General features: G+C 47.4%; 7 protein-coding genes across 7 annotated transcripts; 4 read left to right on the top strand and 3 right to left on the bottom strand.

Annotated features, from left to right (window-relative positions):
• Positions 1-891: 891 nt before the first annotated feature.
• Positions 892-2614, top strand: rpt4 (proteasome regulatory particle base subunit RPT4). The gene is made up of 4 exons (XM_040780554.1): positions 892-1256; positions 1352-1738; positions 1805-2261; positions 2318-2614. The coding sequence occupies exons 1-4, from the start codon at positions 1049-1051 to the stop codon at positions 2436-2438; spliced, it is 1173 nt and encodes a 390-aa protein (XP_040643166.1). The 5' UTR covers positions 892-1048; the 3' UTR covers positions 2439-2614.
• Positions 2615-3113: 499 nt separating this feature from the next.
• On the top strand, positions 3114-5335 carry EURHEDRAFT_511707 (glycoside hydrolase family 47 protein; the record flags this gene model as incomplete). The annotated part of the gene is made up of 3 exons (XM_040785989.1): positions 3114-3621; positions 3677-4318; positions 4386-5335. The coding sequence occupies 3 exons, from the start codon at positions 3114-3116 to the stop codon at positions 5333-5335; spliced, it is 2100 nt and encodes a 699-aa protein (XP_040643165.1).
• A 2207-nt stretch (positions 5336-7542) lies between these two features.
• On the bottom strand, positions 7543-9384 carry EURHEDRAFT_407436 (uncharacterized protein). The gene is made up of 3 exons (XM_040780553.1): positions 9223-9384; positions 8308-9158; positions 7543-8256 (listed from the first exon to the last, which is right to left on the bottom strand). The coding sequence occupies exons 1-3, from the start codon at positions 9308-9310 to the stop codon at positions 7954-7956; spliced, it is 1242 nt and encodes a 413-aa protein (XP_040643164.1). The 5' UTR covers positions 9311-9384; the 3' UTR covers positions 7543-7953.
• Positions 9385-10933: 1549 nt separating this feature from the next.
• On the bottom strand, positions 10934-11648 carry EURHEDRAFT_407435 (uncharacterized protein). The gene is made up of 2 exons (XM_040780552.1): positions 11336-11648; positions 10934-11280 (listed from the first exon to the last, which is right to left on the bottom strand). The coding sequence occupies exon 2, from the start codon at positions 11267-11269 to the stop codon at positions 11012-11014; it is 258 nt and encodes an 85-aa protein (XP_040643163.1). The 5' UTR covers positions 11270-11280; positions 11336-11648; the 3' UTR covers positions 10934-11011.
• A 2505-nt stretch (positions 11649-14153) lies between these two features.
• On the top strand, positions 14154-15532 carry EURHEDRAFT_407434 (FAD-dependent oxidoreductase). Its single transcript, XM_040780551.1, has 2 exons — positions 14154-14226; positions 14284-15532. The coding sequence occupies exons 1-2, from the start codon at positions 14179-14181 to the stop codon at positions 15487-15489; spliced, it is 1254 nt and encodes a 417-aa protein (XP_040643162.1). The 5' UTR covers positions 14154-14178; the 3' UTR covers positions 15490-15532.
• A 15-nt stretch (positions 15533-15547) lies between these two features.
• On the bottom strand, positions 15548-17077 carry EURHEDRAFT_407433 (M20 family metallopeptidase). The gene has a single exon (XM_040780550.1). It carries the CDS (start codon positions 16981-16983, stop codon positions 15679-15681), a length of 1305 nt encoding a protein of 434 aa, XP_040643161.1. The 5' UTR covers positions 16984-17077; the 3' UTR covers positions 15548-15678.
• Positions 17078-18273: 1196 nt separating this feature from the next.
• Positions 18274-19870, top strand: EURHEDRAFT_373410 (uncharacterized protein; the record flags this gene model as incomplete). Its single annotated transcript, XM_040778530.1, has 2 exons — positions 18274-18598; positions 18660-19870. The coding sequence occupies 2 exons, from the start codon at positions 18274-18276 to the stop codon at positions 19868-19870; spliced, it is 1536 nt and encodes a 511-aa protein (XP_040643160.1).
• Between the last annotated feature and the right edge of the window lie 241 nt (positions 19871-20111).

Raw genomic sequence — 20111 nt, 5'->3', positions numbered from 1 at the left:
CAAAACACTTCAACTCGTCCAGCATGTCTCCGAATCTTTCCAAGGCGGTGGTGGGGCTCTTGTCCTTTAGACCGTCTGCCGTCATTCTCTCCAGCGAGATCTTCCGGGGTCCCTCGGGCTGAGGCGGAAGAGTTGTTTATGTTACCAGAGTACCTTACTCTTTAAACTCGAAGATGCTATTGTGTAATGGCCCGGATGGAGGATATGCTCCGGTCAATCACGTGAGTATTCGGCTCAATGTTTGAGACACTGAGTACGATAGTGCGGTTACTTGCTCCGTCTATGACCATTATTCCAGTATACACGGAGCATTAAGAAATGTACTTCCTACAAGTAGTTTTAGACTCTGCTCATTGTTGTTTCACGCAGCAATTGGCAGTTCTGCGCATCAATGACGGACATCCTAGAGGTCATAGCCAAATTGCCCTCGTTATCTCCGCATGTTACGAAGCTAACAGCGTCTCTATGTTGCTGCTGTTTCCAAAGCACCATTTATATACTAGAAATGAAGACAGAATGTTTGTTCAAGCTTTGCTCTCACTTGCTGGTCGACTGTCCGCATATACCTTGAGGATAGATTACACGACTCCGCACTGGACAGCACACACGTAAAATGATCTACTAGGCCTTCAGTAGTCCAGTAAATCCCATGGCCAATCGGGACGTTCCCTCTTGTGTCGAGACTTGGTGCGATGAATTCAGACTGGCATAAGAGGCATAGGGTACTCTGATACAAATGCAGCAAGCGGTACGAACCAGCAGAAATCATACTGCTCGAACCTTCCATCGGTCATGTAGTTTATGCCTTATTATCAAGGCAATAACACGTGATGCCTCATCCGTGGATCAGGTGACTTCATTGGGCGCGGCCGTGAGCTCCTCGACAGCTATCCAGCTTGTCGCAGTTAATAGTCACAGATACGCCCAAACGGTACCCCGGATTCCTACCCTTTTATCGACTCAACCAACACGTTTAACTAGCTTGGGCTGCAATTCAACTATATCTTCCATCTATCTTTCGCTTACGCCGTCCCTACCTATCTCCACCATGGCTGATCCGGAGAGAGACCAAGCGCTCGAAGATTACAAGAAGAGCTTACTGGAGCTCCGCGAATGGGAGGCGAAGCTTAGGACTCTCCGTTTAGGTATCAAGGATTTGCAAAGAGAGTTTGACATTTCTGAAGAGAACATCAAGGCCCTGCAAAGTGTTGGCCAGATCATCGGAGAAGTGTTGAAGCAACTGGACGAGGAACGATGTATGTTTAACACATTTGCGATATCACTCTTGGACATTCTTTCCAGGCGGTTGTTTTCTCTACAAGTTATAGTGCATAGCTAACATTTGATTTAGTCATCGTCAAGGCATCATCCGGACCCCGATATGTTGTTGGTTGCCGTTCCAAGGTCGACAAGGCCAAGCTCAGACAAGGAACCCGTGTCGCTCTCGATATGACAACACTTACAATTATGCGCATGCTACCGCGTGAGGTTGACCCGATGGTTTACAACATGTCTCTGGAGGACCCCGGCCAAATCAACTTTGCAGGAATCGGTGGTTTGAACGACCAGATCAGAGAGTTGCGAGAAGTGATTGAGTTGCCCTTGAAGAACCCCGAACTTTTCCAGAGAGTAGGTATCAAATCACCTAAGGGTGTACTACTCTATGGACCTCCAGGAACCGGAAAGACATTGTTGGCGCGGGCAGTGGCAAGTTCGTTGGAGACCAACTTCCTGAAGGGTATGCTGCACTCTATCTGTCACAGAAAGTCTATACTGGTTACTAACCTATTATCTCTTAAAATAGTCGTGTCTTCCGCTATCGTCGACAAGTACATCGGTGAATCCGCACGGTTAATAAGAGAAATGTTCGGTTATGCCAAGGAACATGAGCCTTGTATTATTTTTATGGACGAAATCGACGCTATCGGCGGTAGACGATTTTCGGAGGGTACCTCTGCAGACCGTGAAATTCAGCGGACACTGATGGAACTTCTGAATCAGCTGGATGGTTTTGACTACCTTGGAAAGACCAAGATCATCATGGCCACCAACCGACCCGATACCCTTGACCCTGCCCTGCTACGTGCGGGTCGTCTGGACCGGAAGATCGAGATTCCGCTGCCCAACGAGGTTGGCCGTATGGAGATTTTGAAGATTCATGCCAGCTCGACCAAGTTGGAAGGCGATATTGACTTTGAGAGCGTTGTGAAGATGAGTGACGGACTCAACGGAGCCGATCTTCGCAATGTTGTTACAGAAGCGTATGCTCGCCGTTCCATTATCAAAAAAATTCATTGTAAACTAACATTGGATATAGTGGTTTGTTTGCGATCAAAGACTACCGGGAGGCGATCAGCCAGGACGACTTTAACAGAGCCGTCCGTAAGGTCGCCGAGGCGAAGAAGTTGGAAGGAAAACTGGAGTATCAGAAGCTGTAGATCGGCCTTATCATTATTGCATGTTTTCGTTCTTCTTACGAATGATCATGTCCTAGTATCCCTACCATCTATCACTGAAAAGTGTTAATGTCAACCCGAATATAACCAGCATTGGTATTCAAGCCATCGTAGTGCTGCATAGCAGATCTGCCGGTTGGTAGTATATTTCGCATATGGGAATCTTCACAAGCCGTATGAACTGTGTATCTTCAAAGTATTATGGCTATAGTTCTGGCGCTACCTGCCGTCTATTATAGATCTACAACCAGTGCCAAGAATCTCCGATCTCTCTCCGCGGAGCTTCCAGACAGTTGGCCACTGCAATCCAGGTCTCGTTAATATTCTTTTTTCTTTCTTCATATTATCATCTAGAAGGAGAAGAATTGGTCGCTTCAGGTACTGGACGGCTGTCGAGTGGTTATTTCAAATGTCGCATTGGTTGATCGAGTGCCCATTCCGAGACTGGTTCCAGTGTTCTAGGATGTCGCTAACTTTGATTTCGTGGAATCTAGAAATAAATCAATCGAACCTGCCTGCAATCATCCGAAGAATCGAATACGAAACTCATGGTTTACGACCGGTGGCATTAACGAAATACCCCGAGGACCTATCGCGACTCGTTCTCTATAGAAAGGATCCCGGCAGCACGAATCAACAAAAGATACAATAGCAACCATGTCCTATTCATTCCCTCAGACGAACCCCTCCTTCCCCTCTCAACACCCCTACGGTGATAACTACTGGCGCGCAGCGAGCCGCAGCCCCAATGGCAGATTACCAGGATACGGGCTCTCAGGACAGCCCACCGGTCTACCAACCCCGAACCGCTTAAGCCCATTCCTCAATAACAACCGTGCAACCCTGCCATTATATAAAGACAAGCCATATTTTGCTCCCAAGCGTACGGGTCCGAGGAGTAAGCGGCGCCAGACTCTATACTGCGGGTTAACTATCTTTATCTTGACAGTGCTGTGGTATTGTTTATCTGGGTTGACGTGGAATAGCGAAGTCAAGACGCCTGGCTCTGCCAAGGGAGCGGAGCTTTGGGAGTGGGTGCAGAGTTTGGAGAAGGAGGGTTTGGAGAAGAGTGGGAAGCAGAAGAATGTTGATTGGGATGCGCGGAGGGAGAAGGTTAAGGATGCATTTATTGTGAGCTGGGATGGGTATGAGAAGTATGGATGGGGTGAGTCTTCTTTAGGTAGTGGTCTCTAGACTGGAAGGTTGCTGACATCAGTTAGGATTCGATGAGTTCTCGCCGATTGCCAAAAAGGGGACACACATGATCCCAGGTGGAATGGGTTATATCATCGTTGATGCATTGGATACAATGATGATAATGAACCTCACCTCGCGAGTCCAACACGCACGCGATTGGATTCAGAACTCGCTGCAGTATAACCAGGACAGCCAAGTGAACACGTACGAGGCGACGATTCGTATACTGGGCGGTCTCTTGTCAGCGCATTATTTATCAACGAGATATCCGAATCTAGCCCCAATCTCTGATGACGATACTGGCTCGCCCGGGGAGGACTTGTATATTGAGAAGGCCACGGATCTTGCGGATCGATTGCTTGGAGCGTTTGACTCTCAGTCCGGAGTGCCATTTGCGGGTGTGAACCTCAACACATCGGAGGGTGTCACGTCACAGCTAAACGGCGGGGCGTCGTCGACAGCAGAGTCCACGGCGTTGCAGCTTGAATTCAAGTACCTTGCCAAGTTGACAGGCGAGTCGGAATACTGGCAGTTGGCGGAGAAGGTCATGCAGGTTGTTGACGACCAGAAGGCAGAAGATGGTCTGGTACCTATCTCTATTCACCCAGATGGCAAGTTCCGAGGCGAAAGTCTCACTGTCGGCAGCTGGGGGGGTTCATATTATGGTTCGTTTTTTTTTTTTTTTTTTTTTCACTCTGTTATATCTGTTACCTTCGCTAACACTGTGTACAGAGTATCTTATCAAGCAGTATCTACAAACATCCGAGCCCATCTACAAGGACATGTGGGACCAATCTCTGATGGGCATTCGCGAACATCTCATCACTTACAGTAAATCGGCACAACTGACAATATTGGGTGAACGACCGGACGGAATCCGTGGTTCTTTGATACCCAAGATGGACCACACGGCATGCTTCTTACCGGGGACAATATCTCTAGGTGCTACGGGAGGCCTACCGCTGTCTGACGCGAAGAAGTCACCAGAGTGGTCAGGACGACAGGACGAGGAGATGCTCTTATCTAATGAACTAATGAAAACATGCTGGGCAACGTACTTGACAACAAAGACTGGACTGGCACCGGAGATTGCATTTTTCGAGACGGACCAGCCCCCAAAGACAATGACCGATATGTACTCTCCATCTTCGCCTTTGAAACCGGTATCCCAATCGCTCGACACAGAAGATAAGTCGCAATCGGGTTGGCGATCTGACATCCAGCTCCAAAGTATGGACCTGCACAACCTACAACGACCAGAGACGATTGAATCACTCTTCTACCTCTACCGAATTACCGGAAATGGGACCTACCGAGAATGGGGATGGGAGATATTCAAGTCTTTCATGAAGCACACTCCAGTTGTCGAATACGACAACCACTACCGTTTCTCTCCTCAACGCAAACGCAGTGACAGCTCATCATCGTCATCGTCATCACCATTGTCGGGACGGATCGTGGGATTCACATCCCTAGACAACGCGAACATCGTCCCTCCCCTGCGGCAAGATAATATGGAAGGACACTGGTTGTCGGTGACGCTCAAGTACTTCTATCTGTTATTCTCGGAGAGGGATTTTATTCCCCTCGAAGACCATGTGTTTAATACAGAAGCACATCTGTTCCCACGGTTCCAGCCTAGTGGGGAGTTGAGGACTGGTTGGAAACGACAGGAGCGGTGAATCTCTTCATGTGGTATGTTTGAAAAGGACTTTTCATGGAATGTATATAAGACTGGCTATTTGTGTAAAATAATGTTTATCATATACCAATACATAACTTCTGCAGTGTACCAGTTCCTTCAGTGGCGACTGAGTTAAGTGAATTCTGTGAAGTTAGCCAAGCGACCTTCGGGGCTTCGGCTCTCCATTCTCCATCTCTTCTTCCTTTATTCTGTATAGCTCATCGGAACAAGATTCATCTTCGACGATTATGAAATCGGAAAATTCCGCTAAAAAATGTTGTTTCTATGGCACACTATGAATTATGTCTGCTCTGATTCAGGACTATATCTTGTTCAACCAACCAACAGCATACAAGGGAGGATTTATTTCTACGAATAACACGTAACTAAAGAGAGACTACATTTCTTGGTAAGTCTGTTTGTTATCCACACACAAAGCTTTGAATAAGATTCCTGAAGAAGAAATGGCAGTGACGTGCAAAAATCTGTTTGTATTGAGAGGAAGCTAACTTCTCGGTCTGCTTCCTAAGGTAGGTTAGGCTCTCACCTTTTTTTTATCGCAACATCTATCAGATACCCGTGTGCAGTCCTATCCCGTGCGTATACAATGAGTCCAGTCAGAATGAGGAATCTGTATTGCTAATTGATATTGAGTTGAGTCTCCAGATCTGACATGCGCAGTCAAACGATGGATACGTTGCAAGGATTCCTTTGAAAATTACATCACCTTTTGCACTAAGTGTCGAATGATGTGCAAAAAGCACGCTTGTATCCTGGCATAATTACATGAAGAACAACCTGATATTCAGAATTAAACGCTAGAGGATGTCAACACATGGAGACAGAAGCACTCAAAAATGGCTCTCGTGCATGCCTGGCAGACAAGAGGAATCATAGTACCCATGGCTATATGATCGAATGATAAATGGGCAAATCACACTAAGATGATAAGTTCCGTATGGTGCTCCAAGTCGATTATTCGATCCTCTGCTTGAATCGTGGGATGGCTTATAGGCTAGAGTGTACCAAAAACAAAAAAAAAAAAAGGCGCATACTACATTCAAATTCAGATGGTTTTCAATCTCGTGACTAACAGGACTCATGCTATAATCCCACGAACTGATTATCAATCTTGCCTTACAGCGTCACTGGAGTTGTCGCCCTCGGGAAATGTCGCAAAGAATTCTGGGTTGTTGCATTAGCATGAGTAGTGCTGAAAATTTGGCGATGATTGTTGAACACTCAACCTCACTGGATGAATCATTACACCGTAACACATAGAAGGGTTTTGCTCAGTCTCACAATTATATAAGCCGAACCACTACTCTCATTTTCAACTATCCCTAATATCTTACCAGGTGCAGAGCAAAACTCAAGATGCCAACCCTCAACCTGAACCCCGATTACTTCGAAGAAGACGAAAACAAGCCTCTCCTATTGCAAAGAACTCCTAATGAAACAAAAACCAGAAGCTCTAGTTAACGATGAAATAGCCCAAACTGACTTGGCTCTCGACCTCGAAAACCATGTCTCATCCAACAGCATCCGCCAGCATGCATAGATGATGAAATGCCCCAAGCCGTGGAGATGCACCCTCATGACAGAGGAAACATGAGGAGTCAGCATCTACAGTCTTGCGCCGAATCCTGAGCCAGAAATCGACACGATATATGAAGCAACTGCCCGTCTCTGCGCGGCATTCTAACCGTACCAATGCTGGACGAAGACTGATGGTTGAGTTTCTGGAGACATTGAGGTATCTCCCCCGGCATGAGATTTACTCATTCTCAAGCCGCGATCCCGAACGCCGTTTTCCACGATCATTTTGTAGCCGATTCGGGAGTGTTGAGCTGGGCCATTCGAACGCGAATTACCAGGTGTATCCACACTCTTTTTCTTTTCTTTTTCCCAAAATAAAACTGACATTGAATCTTCTAGCATGCTACCCACCCTACCGCTGGCGCAACATCAACTCCGCCATGGCATGCCTGACCACCTCAGGCCTATTCAACAGCAGCTGGCTCAGTTCCCTCTTTGATGTCCTCCCATCAATTCGTGAATATCCCGATTTGGAGAAATGTCCCATCGACAGACCGAACAAGCTCGGGAACTACATATTCGGGGCTGCGCAGTGGGTTACACGGTTTGATGAGTGTCGCTATGTCTACTAGCGATGCCAGGGAGGGAAGGTTACGAGGGAGTGGCGTGTACAGTGGAGCATGGAGCACTGGAGTGGAAGAGGTAGTTTACAGAAAGTATCAGGATTTGGCCAGACTGGCTTATTGTCAGATGAATGCGTACAAGGATGGAAGATAATATAATGCGATATATATTAAACATTTCTGTGTAGCAAAAATTTCCAAACTATTCCCTATATATACCCCTATGACTTGAATGTTTCTAGCTATGACGTTTCGTAGCATTCAGTCATTTTCTTGAGTATGCGTTCTATATGCGGCCATCTATTTAATATATATACCCTGTGAATAGATCCATTGCGGATATTCTTTGAAAAGAATGGATCAGATCGAGAATATCATCGAGCTCTCTTGATGGACAGCTGCGCGGTGCCATCCGTTAACCGTGGACGATAACAATCGAAAACCGCACCAAGATTTACTCTTCTTTCTTATCAGACTGGAAGCGACGTGTCCGAGTTCGCAGCATCTGAGCTCGTTCCTCAAGGGTCATGTTGACTTGACTGCCCATTGGAATGAGGCATTTGGCCAGATGCATGTAGTCCTTCTGCAACAGCTTAACGGTGATGAATATATAGTCAACGTTGCGAAACACCAAGGCCCCTTCTTCCGCATAGCGTTCCTTTTGCTTGGTAAATGCCACCGGGTGACCTCTCCAGTGCCGATGAGGATTCAAGTGGTGCGAAGTATGGTAGCCATCATTGAAAGAGAAACGATTGCTCTACCTGGAATCAGCGTAAATGTTCAGGTCTGATTGATTAAGGCAACTTACTGGAACGTCGATTAGTGTAATACTGGAGAGGAAATCCGAGTAAGGATCCTTGGGATCGATGAAGGCATGCTGACCCCAGTTCCCCACCATGAGACCTACTCGCATGACCATCAGTGGGAGAATTAACGTGAAGAGCGTTGCACGAGAGTTGCCATAGTTGTAGAGTAGATAAATCATTGCATAGTTGCTTAGCTCCCAGAAGGCGGCTCTGGTAGCATGCTTGGTTTGTCCTTTTCTTGCAAAATACAGCGGAAGATCGAACCATATCAGGAAGAAGAACCGGCCGACATAACACGAGAAGTCAAAGACACTGTCACGATCATACCACATAGTCGTGCTCAGATCGTTGGGACCGTTGCCCTCGACATGATGGTGTTTGATGTGGTGGTAGTAGTAAGAGTTCCATGTGTGCCCGTGAAGAGGGTCCAATAAGTAGGGAAAGAGCACGTCGAACAGGTAATATTTAGGGGACAAGACTCCATTCATATGGATGTGTTGATGCTTCATCAAGGTAAAGGCTCCACAATAGAAGAGCTGGAGGATCCAGTGCAAGATGCCATGAGTCCACGAGAAGTGGTAGTGCAGCAGAAAAGCGCTGGGTACCAAGGTCGTGAAATACAGAATGAGATGTGTCAACATGACCACATCAGTCTTGAAGCGTACCACGCCTTGAGCCCAGCTAATATATGGCTGGAGCACATATTTTTGCACAACAAAAGGCAGTCTTGCTTGAAGCACAGGCATATCCCAGGATTGGAATATGGTGGGATCGAAGCTAGGATGTGAGGGATCATTAAGATCTCCCAACTTTTGGATTGTCTCCTCGGTGGTGAGCTTGTCTCGTCCAGACACTGCACCAGGGATGCCTGTTAGTTGCTTACTGCACCAAGGACTTTAGCAGGGGAACATGCCTACCTTGAAGGTTGGCATCTTCAAGGATATTGTCGATCACAAGATGGTCTGGGAGAGTCAACTGAGGATCTATAAAAGTAGTAGGATCCATATTGGAATGTTAATGAACCATCAGGTCTCAATGTAGTCTGTAGCGCCGCTTTTATTGAAATGCCGTTGTTGTCGTTGTCCTATTTGACCACCAACAGACTCGGACACTAATACTACTAGCGCGTTACTATATCACGTGACTAAAATACCCTGTCGGAATATATAGAGGTTCCTTACCGAACAATACTAACTGGTGCCTGATTGATGCCTCGCTGATATCATATGGCGCAAGCAGCTTATTTACCCCTTTGCCATTATTACTTTTAAAACAGCACAATCGCTTTAGTATACTCTGTAAAGTAGTCAACGGTCTTACATACGATCCTAGATAGCTCCCTTTTGCAAGAATCAGGGACCTCGACCATTTTTGCTTGATACGTACTTTCGACCCTGACTAAACCGTAATTCCGACATACCCTCTCTTGTCACGTGGTTATTCACCCTCATTTAGCCAGCGATCAGTCACGGCCTGAGGTTGCCGTAAGATCTGGTGGCGAATTGCGATAACGTACAGGGGCTTGACGACAACTGTGCCCGTAGGGGTCAGTGTGGAGAAGCCGGTGCGAAAATATGGGTTGACGGGTCAGCAGGATACCCCGAGATTAAATGAGAGAGTGGCCCTTCAATTCCAGTTGGGCAAGGCATGCAGTCCTTATAGATATCCAGCATGGTATCAAGTAACTCAACTCGAGGGGTCGTTCTTGGGGAAACGGATTCATGGGTGAGCATTTTGCATCTGAGAATAGGAATGGAAGAGCTCAGGGGCTGCTCGTGGTGATCCTGTTCGGTGCATATGCGCTGGCATAGGGCCTGCTCAGTTGACTGTTGAATTCATTGATTTGAATGCCATAAATTAGTGCTTACTGCCTACTGGACGTCACCGAAGCCACCTTAACGACGATCAACCTCCTACAAAAAAAAAGGTCTCTCTTCTCCAACCAGTTAGGCAAGCCGACCGTATTGATGAAAAGGGTCTTCGCATCTCTTGGGGTTGTGTAAGCCCGATGACACTATATGGTAGGACATGTATAAGCACCGAGGCCGTTCCACAGAGCCCAAATACTAGATTAATATCTCGTTTCTTAGAAAAGTTTTCAGAAATTTGAGTAAAAAGAGCAGATACTACATTTTATCTGAGTCACAAGGGCAAAGAAAGTGTTTGAGAAAAGAGATCCAAGTCGTGCAAGAAGAGGAGGTATTTATACTCGAGGCAGAGGCGCTAGTGGTGAGCAAGAAAGGAAGCGACTCATTGACCAAAGACATAGCTCCTTCATAATGACATCGATATTTGGAGAGTCAGAGCTTCCAGTTCCTGGTAATGACCACGTCCGAGAGGAATGACTTGAATCATGCAGCAAAGGGCGCTGTTGGTAATAGGACTGCCGGCATGCGTTTGAAACACTCGTCATGCATACACAGCCTAATCAGCATGTTGCTATAGATAGATTTGTCTTTTCAGGTTCGGTGTATCCACGAATGCTTATCGATCCTAGGCATAATTAGGCTCCTGGGGCAAACAAAGTGCCTACTACAGGAGGGAATAGATATGGTTGCAGGAACTTCCATACCGTTCCTAAGTATGCCTCACTACAATATGCAAGCCATGACTTGATCTCTCTTTATGGCGCTTGTTGCCTTGCTTTCTGATCCCCACTAGCTCGCGCGAAGTCCGAGTGAACACTTTTCTATTTGACATTAAACCTCACTTGCGTGAAGGTTTGCGGCAGTTGCATTCCTTTTCAACCAGGTATTCCGATTCGCGCTCGCGGATTCCCCTTCCACGACAGCGCCCACAATCCAAGTATTCGGAAAAAAGTCCTGTTCCTTCGCAAACTTCGCATTCTGTGCGTATAATTTCCGAGTCATAGTCCTCATAGTGGCCAATTCCATGGCAAACTTCACACTTCGGATCAGGAGCTCTACCTGAGCCATTGGAACTGTCAGAGGCACTCGCGGACATTTTATCTCTTTCTATTTCAGTATCAGTGTGATGTCTTTTTTGAATCATATCACAGAGTAGTCTTACATATAATCCCCAAGACTGCAATTTGGATAGGAAGAAGTCTAGTTTCTTGGTTGTGAAACTGGGGGAGTCCCTGAAGATGACCGGGAAGATAGTAACTTGATGAAATAGGAATAGATGGAATTAAATGGCAGTATTTATGTTAATTTGTCTCCATCGAATTGCTCTTTAGCAAACAACTTGCGACAACTGGAGGCAAAAAGAAATCATAATATTGGAGTGGTATCAATGCATGCAGGACAAGGTCAGCACATGGTTGGGTCATTAATAGCAAGCTATTGTTTGTCTTGCTGACACTTTAACAACCTTATTGTCCACATTCTAAATACTTGTCAAGCGCTGAGCGTCTAAGGATCCCAGCTGACATGATAGGTTACACATGTCATGTGACAAATGATGATAATCTGTCCTTTCCCAGTCATCTCTTTGTCGGGGATATGTCAATTAGACAGTCCCGTGGATCTGGAATTAGGAGACATTTAGTCGCTAGTCAATCAACTAATGTGATTCTACCAGTCCAATCAAGCTACCTTTGGCAGTGCATACCTACGCCCTAAACTTAATGCCCCCGCTGAAGCTAGTTCAAACCCCAAGCCTGGAGGCCTCGATGGACGACCCTAAAAATGGCGAGGCGCGACAAACAGGCGTGTAGTCAATTATGTTATAGATATCTGGAACTACGGCTCAAAACCGGCCAAGGGCCGCTTCGCGGTCATGGGTCATATATTGCCGATGAAGTAAGTGACGGACTTTACGAGTTCTTCGTAACCGACCTACTGCATCCAGAGCATCGGTTTTGGGTTGTCGATCTGCAGCACAAGGGGCTTGGTCTAAGGAATCGGATTCCTTTCTACCTCGTAGCCTTCTGTTGACGGGCGTGATGCTCTGATCTATTATTGCGATTGTGACAGCGACAATCTCATTGAACCATTTTCTTTTCTTTTGTTCTTTTTATTTTCTTCGTTCAGCATCCATTCCTAGACTCACGGAGAACAGGACTCAGACCAGTGCTCCCCCTTAGGCTATTGGATCGAGGCGTCATCCTCTACCCTTCCTGGGATAGCGTTGTATAGGAAGGCCTAGTCCATCACACTCACAGAGCCACAAGGGCCTTCTTTTAATTTTCAAGCATGTCCATCAGTTCAAGGTCTGGGCTGGACGCGGGGCCATCAGCCCCGTCTGACTCCGACCCTGAGTCCTCCATAGAGTCCGTATCTGAGTTGTCCTTTCCGTGGATCCTAGGCCCAAGTACGCATGAAGATATCCCATTTAACTTTCGGTTCCTATATCTATCCAACATGCTCAGCACCCTTTCAGATATGATGCACTTGTTCAGCAAATGCTGGAACAGGCCTGTCGCGGTGCCTGAATGACGGGCGACAATTTTATCCTTGTAAGCTGGGCAAGATGGTAGATCAAGTGGATTGAGCAGCGGCAAATCCAGACATGGCTCTCCCTATCATGCTGGTTGGATAGCATGGCTGATCCAATGCCGCTGAATTTCAGAGTTGAGTCTGAGTCGAGTCTACTGTGCTGTCTTCCACATCCTGAGATGGCCGATACGAGTGTTTGGTGGATTCGATGTTTCAAAAACCTGCAGAGATATGGCCCAGCAGATAGTCAATACCCACTCAGTGAAGACGTCGCCGTTGGTGGATTTGTCATGGAAGCCGGCTTTCTTCCAAAATGACTGACAGATACAAGGATGACTTCCCTTACGCTCTTCCGAAGCTTGCAGATCGGTAAGCAAAGGCGCTTCCTGCTTCAGTGTTTGTTGGTGTTAGTTGGGCTCTGCTGGTAACAGAGGCTGCGGATATGCATCTGACATACTTGTCACATGTAAACTAGCTCGGCAGCCCAATTAGAAAGCCTCAAAATATAGGGTTAAGTTCCGGTGCGCTGAACACGAGCAGGTCTCCACAAAGGTTCATCGATTTTAGACGCTATTGTGTCACACGGAAAAGGCAAGCAGCCTGCTACCTGCGAGAACAGATAAAATTGCAGAGAATCTCATTCTGTGTCTATATACGCCTCACTACGATACACAAACAAAGACTCTGTTCCTCTTTACAGACTCTACTTGCGACTCTGTTGCTGACGTATCGCTGACAAGCTGCAGTAGAAACTATCTAGGTTGCATAAGAATTTTTGCAAAGCTGCCAGCAGCGCCAAGTTGCCTCTGATGTAATTGCGGCATTGCTTCGGCGCACAGATTCCTGTAGAAACTCACTCGAGATCCATCCGAAATCCTCGCCAAATACAATTGATACAGTGTAATGAGAAGTGTCCCCTACATACATAAGAGCGGCTTGGGGACTTCAGCCTCAGAACCAGGTTGTGGCATGTTTGTCGAAGAGGAAATGTAGAATTGCCAGGCAAAGGATCCAAAAGCATAAATAGTGATGAAAATAAAATTAAAAGGCAAAACTGAAAAGGAACTCTTTCCCCGAACAGACAAACATTTGACAGTATACCTCACATGCGGCACTTGCATTTTTCCGTAATCAGACGAATCTCCATCTGAACAATGATCTTGTATCCCCAACAACGCCGACAAGTGCAGCTGTAACCAGGGTTTGTAACAGTGCCTGAGAAATCAGCGATACATTGTTTGCAGGCCTCTAGGAAATTTTGCCTGGAGATCTGGGCCCAGCGTGCGGATCGTAGATATGGTTGATATAGTGCACTTTCGTAATAATGTCTGATGATTGTCTGGACTCTAGGAAGGAAAATGAACAAGAAAAAGTACCGATGACTAATCCACACCTGAAGAATGCGACGCTGTAAACAGTTTGACTCCTAGCTCTTGACCTTAGCATTTCTTTAATTGCGGGATCGAGGTTGAAATGGCAGGTGTACTAGAAGACATCGCAATAATTGGTGCGGGAGTTGGTGTAAGTGCTTCATGCTTTGTTTCTTCTAGTACTCGGTATCTTACCTTTCTATAAAAGGGCGCTGCTATGGCTATTGCCTTACACCAAAGATCCATCTCATGTCGAATCTACGAGGCCAGAAGCGAAGATGCTCGGGCAATTGGTAGCGGTGTGACTCTGGGCCCCAATGGATGTCGGGTACTCGACAAGCTCGGTCTCTTAAAGCAAGTCGCTTTGCGGTGTTTCCGATCAGAAGTGCATGAGCTCAAGGATGCCGAAGGCAATACTACCGGCAATTCTAACCCTGTCACGGAGCAGCTCTACGGATATAAGAACCATCGTCTTTACCGCCAGGCTTTGATCGATGAGATGAAAGTGAAGCTCAAGGAGTGCGGGATTCCTGTTGAGTACAATGCCAAATTTGAAAAGGTCGTTGATGAGACGGATGGCAGTGTTACATTCCTGATCAATGGTAGGCTGGAACGAGCTACCCTGCTTATTGGATCTGATGGTATCAACTCGACTGTCCGCAAATATGTTACTTCGGAACTACCTGAGTACATGGGCCTGGCATCCGTCTACGGCCATGTGCTAACGGACACAGTCCAATGGCCCAGCAAAACTTTCAACAAAAACTCTACAATCCAGGACAACCCTGGAGCGTTGTTCATGGCTCCAGAGGTACCCGACGGCTCTGAGCTGATGGTCGGCAGACAATTCGCCCACCCTCCACTCGACCGTGCAAACTGGGAAGCTTTAGCAAATGACAAGGACAAACTCTGCGCTCTGATCTGCAAGGACTATGACAAATGGCACCCCCTGTCCCAGTCCATTCTAGACCAGGTAGAGATAGAAAGAAATGGACTGTTGCTCTGGTCTTACCATTGCATGCCAAAGCTAGCACGCCGGTGCTCCCCCATTGGACGCATCATTATCATTGGTGATGCAGCACATGTTATCCCGCCTTCTTCAGGCCAGGGCGTTAACCAGGCATTTGAAGACTCTCATACGCTCGCTGTGTTATTGAGTTCGTTGTCGCCAGAGATGGACTTGAACGAGGCGCTGGACTTCTGGCATGGCTTGCGCCAGGCCCGCATCGATGGGATCATGAAAATAGCCGATGATATTAATAAAAAAAGACTACCCGCTGGTCAGCGATTTGTCTATGAGGAAGCAAATGGGGGTCATGATCAACTACTCCCGGCGGACGCGATGAAGTGGCTTTTCATGCCCACGACGGAGGATGATGTTGCCGCATGGATTAATTCTCACACTCAGCCTTGAATGGCCGGGTGTATTTATAAGATATTTGAAATGAAAAACTACGCTTCAATAAACTATTTTTGCGCTTTCCATATTCTCCATTTTTATTTTTATTTTTATTTTTATTGGCCAATGAAGTAAAAAGCCGCTGAATAAAGAAGCGATAGAGCGATGCTCAGATATATACAGTCATCTATATACTCTCGTGATTCATCTACCCAACGAAGCCTCAACCAACTTCCGATACCCACTAACAGCCTCCTCGAGATCGGCAATAGTGAGAGCTTCATGGTCACCGTGAGCAACGGAGATAGTTCCCGGTCCATACAGGTACCGCTTAACCTGCTTGCCATCACGGTTAGGATGGACAACCAGATTCGGTACATCGGTACCATAGTTCACGGTAATGACCTTGAATCCCTCAACATCAGTATCCATATCTTGAGGAGAGTAAGCTTCAAGACGGGCCGCAAAGTCCGGGTAAACATTTTCATTGTCACCGGTGGCATTGCTAATCGCGCGACGGATGATCTCTCGTGCCTCATCGGGGGTCCCCGCCGCCAAACGAACGGCGACATCCGCGCGGGCAGCGGCGGGAACAACGTTCGTAGCAACACCACCTTCAACACGACCGATGTTGACAGTAGTCTTGCCGTACTTCTCACTAGATGGAAGCCCACCTTTCTCAACAGGGATAGACTCGCCCAATTGATCGACGCGCAGGAGCGCAGGAAGGATGGCAGACACGGCACTCTGCCCGAGCCAAGGATACCCCGAGTGCGCAGCCTGACCCTCTGCAACGATCTGGAAGCCCAGCATGCCCTTGTGTCCCGCAACAAGGGACAGCTCGGTGGGTTCCCCAAAGATATAGGTGTGGTAGGGAGATGGGGAGGGGTTAAAAGAAGGTGATTTGGAGAAGGCTTGCATGCCGTTTCCGCCGACTTCTTCGCCAACGACAAAGAGGAGACCTATGGGAGCCGAAGGGTTATGTTTGAGGATGTCGAGGGCGGCGAAGATCTGGGCGGCGACGCTGCCTTTGGCGTCTACGGAGCCGCGGCCGGCGATGCGGATGTTCTTTTTGTCATTGCTACTGGTGTTGTCGACGAGAGAGAGAGAGTACGGGATAAATGGTGGAACTGTGTCGATGTGTGACGTGAGGAGGATCTCCGGGTGGGAGCCAGAAGCTGGGTAGGCCAGGATGTTGAAGCGCTTGCTACTCTCGCCGTCAACGGGTTGCTTGGTAACAGTAAAGTCCCGTTCCTCAAGGAAGTTCACAATGAAATCTCCCACATGCGATTCGTTACCAGAGATAGATTCTATCTGGACGAGATCACGATGGAAAGAAAGAAACGGAGAAGCATTGATAATATCGTCAAGGAAGTCCATGACGCCGCTGTTATCGCTGTTTTCGCTGTTACTGCTTGAACTGAGCGGTGATTGAAGCTGAAGATGAGGAGAGGCCGCAGTAAGGCTGGCCAAGCAAAGAATCGGCAGAATTGGCACGTGGGATCTCATCTTGGGTAATTGTTCGCTGTGGTTGGAGCCGTGACGTTACCGTTTTGGGATGGGATGAGGTTGGCGTGAAGTAATGTCACGTGACTAACTCTATCTTGCATTCCCGAGGAGTATGGAGAACGTACGGAGTACATAGTACAGGTATGTACAAGTACAAGTATGCGGGCGGGTCTGTACAGAGTACTTACAGAGTACAACATGGATGTTCTAAGTTCTAATCGGGTATAGAGCACGGTGAATTAACCGAGAGAATCCCGCATTGCCGACTACGGAGCTATGTAACCATGGATTCTTTTCTTCTTGAAGGATTTTTCTTGGTCAGAGCCATGGAACCGAGCACTGATCTGCTGTCACGGCAGTTGGGGTCGAGCTCAAGTTTGGAGTTTGAAGTACAAACCATTTGGAGAACAGATAAACTCTAGCAGCTCTGTACTACTATGTACAGGTCATAGTAGTAATATATACACACATCCTACGAAGCATCACGGTACTATGTACACCGTAGCTGTATCAAGCCCTGTGTAAGAATGAATGTACCGGTATGTAAACAATACTCTGATTGGTCTCTGGCCACGGGCTGTCATGATCCGGTCCACTGGGCCAGTCTAGAATACCTGAACTCTTGCTATTTTGGGGTTAGCGGTATCGTGTATTATGACTTCATCGCACAAATACCTTATTATACAGAGTAGAGCAGATACTACAAGTAGAAAGTACTTGTATAAGTACAATATATAGAGTAGTTAAAGTACAAGTAAAATACTAAATAGATACAATAGACAGATACATCACAACCAACCACCGGGGTCTCTCCGCTGCACCAACTGCATCCACGGAACGGCCGGGACTGGATACTCGCGTGTCAACGTCCAGTGGATATCGCGATTTGGTTGGCGAAGAAAAAAAGAACAAGCTTAGAAAAAGTAACGTTGTTTGTGGTGGCTGACACCGCTCGGTACCCAACCGCAGCGTCGGTGACTGTCTTTTTTCATCTATCGTCTTCTTTCCCTGTTCTCTTTATCCCTCATCCACACCTCTACTTTTACTTACTCTGCTGTCAATCCAGATTGTCCACGTTGCTGTTGGCTCCTGTACTCTACTCTCTGTACGACTCGTTCACCGCCACGTCTTTTCATTGCGCTTTGGCAGAAAAAGAAAGAAAAAAAAGCATAGACAATGTCTCTTGTGACGGTCAATTTTTATTAATATCCAATACAATCTCTCTGACTGTCTTATTTCTCACGTTATTCCCTTGAACGTTGAGAGAGAGTCAGTCACAGCTATCATATTATGTTGAAACTTTCTCAATTACTCGACGCAAAACGTCGCGATAGTTCCGAGGCGGCGGCGGCTGCTGCTGCTGATCCGTCGGCGATTTCCTCTCGTCGCTCGATTCAGTCGCCTGGAATTACAGACTCCTCGACTCCCGTGTCGCCTGCTGTTTCGCTTTTCTCGTCTAAAGGCCATGCGCGAGTCTCTAGCTCCGCTTCGTCTCTCGTCCCCTCTCCCGGTCATGGCAACTCGATAGAGAGTGCGACCCGAGACTATGGTCTGACTGGCGTTAAAGAGGAACCATGCACAGGTGAAGCAAGGGATCTTGAACAGGAATATTTCCGTATGTTTATCCTCGCGCCTTTCCGCGACTTTGAGAAGAAGAAAACACTAACTTGTGGTAGAGCACTTTGATCAAGGCTTATCCGTCGAAAACCCATACTTCTCCGCCGTCGATTATTTCGGTTGCTACGATCTGACCGATGCCGGGATGGATATCCCCCATTCCCCCAAGAAGCGACGTCCCGATAGTACTACGTCCACCAAGGGTCTTTCTCGCATTAGCTCGCGCGTCTCAACCATATCCGGTCGTTGGAGGCCCCGACAGTCGGAGGATGTAGACCGCGATGCCCCATATCCGGATGACTGGCGCTCTCGCACTAGCTCCGCTGCTTCATCTGCCCTAGTCAATCCGACTGGGTGCCCAGTTGCGCGCATTGACTCTACCATCATCCCTCCCTCGCCTGCCCGGACCATCTTCGAGGAACGCATCAGTGAATCGGGTATCCGCCCAATCGATACTGATAGTGCCAACCGCCATTTCCTCGAGGAAGAGGGCGATTCCACCCACCAGGCTAGCACTCCATTGCTTCCGCCGTTTATGGGCGACGATCCAATGGCTGCTGCTGTTGCGGGAGTGACCTCGCCGTTGGAATCGCCAACCGTGGCGGACATTTCGGATGACGTATTAAATCTCGACAATTGTGCCTCCGCCACTATTCCAGCTTCATGGAAACCATCGATCACAATTCCCTCGCCGCCTTTATCGTCCCAGCCGTCCATGACCTCATTCCACAATCGTCCGAGCGCCAGTACGATGCGCTCCGTTTCAGACGGACCATCTCCCTTGTACATTTCGGACCCCAACGATGAGTGGGCCAACAAGCTGGGACATGCGAATTTCACTATTTATCCCGCACCTTACATGCCTGATTCCTGCACCATGGATTCTTTCTGCCAGTTGCGGGAAGACTGGGACCTTGCGCAATGCAATTTCACCAAACACCTTGTGCGTACTGGAGAACACTACGGTGTCACGTCAAATATCTACAAGCTGACTGAGGCCAAGTGGGACGCCACCAACCGTGAATGGAAGCGCCACCACGAAGCTATGCACTCACAACTCGAGGAGATCCACGGGCCTACTTTGAGCTTGACCGAATCTCACTTCGGTCCATGCGACCAGGTCAAGATCCCCCGTCTTCACGACGACAAGTTCCCAGAACTGGGTGATGGCGAAATTGTTGGTCCTATGAAGACTCTCCCTTGTCAGCCGCGACCTTCTCTGAAGCGCAATTTCTTCAAATTCTTCCAGGATCTGATCGGACGATCCTAATATCTTTTTTATTTTCTTCTACCATCTCACTCATTAACGACATTTCATTACGAGCTGGCCGGCGTTGGTGCAACTTTTATGCCATATCAATGAGCGTTTCTCTTCGGGATTCTTGATTGAAGCGTGTGACGACTAATGTTTTCGTTCTATTTATTTGTGATATCTTGTCTCCATTTGCATGGTTTACTTATGACTGATGATTGATGCCTCCGAACCTCGACCATCGATGGACTGGCGACTA

This window comes from Aspergillus ruber (assembly GCF_000600275.1).
Source record: "Aspergillus ruber CBS 135680 unplaced genomic scaffold scaffold00001, whole genome shotgun sequence".
Lineage (NCBI taxonomy): Eukaryota > Fungi > Ascomycota > Eurotiomycetes > Eurotiales > Aspergillaceae > Aspergillus > Aspergillus ruber.
This window is presented reverse-complemented; position numbering and strand designations above follow the sequence as displayed.